General features: G+C 46.5%; 1 protein-coding gene across 1 annotated transcript in view; it reads right to left on the reverse strand.

Moving 5' to 3' along the window:
- The window catches only part of LOC125048404 (metalloreductase STEAP3-like), a 16,032-nt gene that overhangs the window by 4,523 nt on the left and 9,009 nt on the right, over nucleotides 1–2,500 (reverse strand). Inside the window, exons 5-6 of the mRNA XM_047647085.1 lie at nucleotides 1,304–1,509; nucleotides 1–30 (exon numbers count right to left, since the gene is read on the reverse strand). The exon at nucleotides 1–30 is cut by the window's left edge and continues 104 nt beyond it. Of these exons, the coding sequence (XP_047503041.1) occupies nucleotides 1–30; nucleotides 1,304–1,509 (236 nt within the window). The remainder of the gene's footprint in view (nucleotides 31–1,303; nucleotides 1,510–2,500) is intronic.

Here is a 2,500-nt window from a genome sequence, read left to right on the forward strand (position 1 = left end):
TTCCCTTCTATGTTGGGGCAAATCTGTCTCCTGGAAATATATGTTGGGGAGTGTGTTATGTTGGTGGGGTTAGGTATGGGGCATTGGTAGGTAGATAGAGATGTGTAGGCACACGGGGATAAAGATATGTGGAGACACACGAGCGGACACGCATACACAAATACACACATACACAGATACAGACAAACACACAGAAAGATATAAACCCGCACAAACAGACACAAACAAACACACACAGACATATATAAACCCGCACACACACACACACACACACATACAGAAACAAATGCAAACCTACACATACCCAAACTCACATAAACTCATACATCCCCCCTCCCCCCAACATACAACATACCCCTCCTCTCCCCCCACAAATGCACAAATACAACCAAACACCATGTGGCATGAATTGCAAACAAACAAACTGACAAACAAACGATAAACAAAAGGTAAAAAAGTCACATGAGGGAGAATATATATATTTTTTTCTTCAGGAAATGTGTGAATTTTGACGTAACAAGTAACATCGATTTTAAATGTGGGATTTTTTTAACAAGTTATTAAGTATGATTATTATAGATGTGAAGATTAAGAAAAAAAAAAAAAAAACTATATATGTATATAAAAAAAAATATATCTTTAGTTATATTTTTATATTTTACTATCACCTGCTTTCATTTTTTTTTTTCTGTAGATTATTTACAGTCTTTCTCTCCTCCCCTCTTTCACTCTCTATTGTTATTTTTATCTATATATACACATCCTTGTGTGGTTATCATTGTGTATGTCTATTTTTCCGTGATAGTTATCTGTATTTTCTTATCTATCTCTCTTTTTGTCTGTCTGTCTTTCTCTATTCTTTGTTATTACCTCTTACATTTTACTACTTACGCTTACACCCCACCCCCCACCCCCCCATCCACTAACCCACTGCACAACGCCCATTCTGATCTAACCTACCTCTCCCCCACCTCCATCCTCCCCCACTCCCCTACTTTCCCTCACTTTCCCCCTTACCCCACCTCCTCCCTCACTCCTCCTCCGCCTTCTTCCTCTTCCCCACCTCCATCCTCAACCCCACTTCCCTACGTCACTCCCTTCCCTAATCTTCACCCTTACCCCATTCCCTCCCTCACTCCTCTTCCCTCCTCCACCTCCCCCCACCTCACTCCTCACCCGCCCCTCCACCTCCAACCTCCCGACCTCACACCTCCCCCCCTCCACCTCCATCCCTCCCCCACCTCACTCTTCCCCCTCTCCACCCCCCCACCTCACTCCTCCTCCACCCACCCCCGCCTCTCACCTGAAGAACAAGAACAGGAAGAACACCCAGAACAGGACAGCAGCAACGATGCAAGGTGTTTTCCACTCGGGGAAGAAGCGGAAGGGAATGTTCTCTATTTCACGGGCGTTCTCGAGAACACCGCAGTCGAGGGGCGTGAAACCGAGGGACTTCACCAGCGCCGACACTCTCTCTCGCCCGTAGGTGCTGTTGCTGCAGATGGGGACCTGTGGGGAGGGGGAGGGAGTGGGTGATACTTATATTTTTGAATGACATGTACTTATATGTACACACACACACGTTTATACACACACACACACACACACACACACACACACACACACACACACACACATAAACAACATCCGGAAGGTAGCGCTCCACACATTTGTCCCTGGCTGAGCAAAGGCTGCACCTTCCTGTCGCAGTTTTCCTGAGTCTACCTTATCACAGGAAGCAGCCACTTCGCACCTTCCATTCCTGAGGCTGCTTTACCCAGGTGACCTACAGCTCTCCCTCGTGAAAGCCCAGCGACCAACCCCCTTGTCACGGCCGGATAAATCTGACACTGGGCGGAAGAAAGCCCCCTGCAGGAAGGAACCGCCTCATAAAAAGGACACGTTCGTCAGATGGAGAGACAGAGACACGGCGAGCCACACAGGGTCCAGCTCCACCACCTCGTCCTCCAGACATGGGCTGGCTCTTGGGGGTCGCATATCTCCCTTCAACAATAAACCAGCAAGCTATGACCCCTTTCATTTCACGTGGCGTTCATATTCGGGTGACACCGCTGCTCCCAACCTCTTGTGTCGTTCACATCTGGTGGCTTGCGGTGGTCTCTCGTTCACACACACACACACGCACACACACACACACACACACGCACACACACACACACACACACACACACGCACACGCACACATACACACTCACACACACACACATACACACACATACACACACATACACACAAACATACACACACACACACACACACACACACACACACACACACACACACACATATATACATAAATATATATAAATATATATATATATATATATATAAACAATTTAAATATTATCTGTGTATATACATGTGTGCGTCTATTTATGTATATGAGTCTATGTAGATACATTTCTCCAAGTCCGTACATCCATCTGCCTGTCCATACTCTCTACCCATCGACCGGTATTGACGGAGAGCAGAGAGGGGT

This window comes from Penaeus chinensis, chromosome 43, assembly GCF_019202785.1.
Source record: "Penaeus chinensis breed Huanghai No. 1 chromosome 43, ASM1920278v2, whole genome shotgun sequence".
Classification (NCBI taxonomy): Eukaryota; Metazoa; Arthropoda; class Malacostraca; order Decapoda; family Penaeidae; genus Penaeus; species Penaeus chinensis.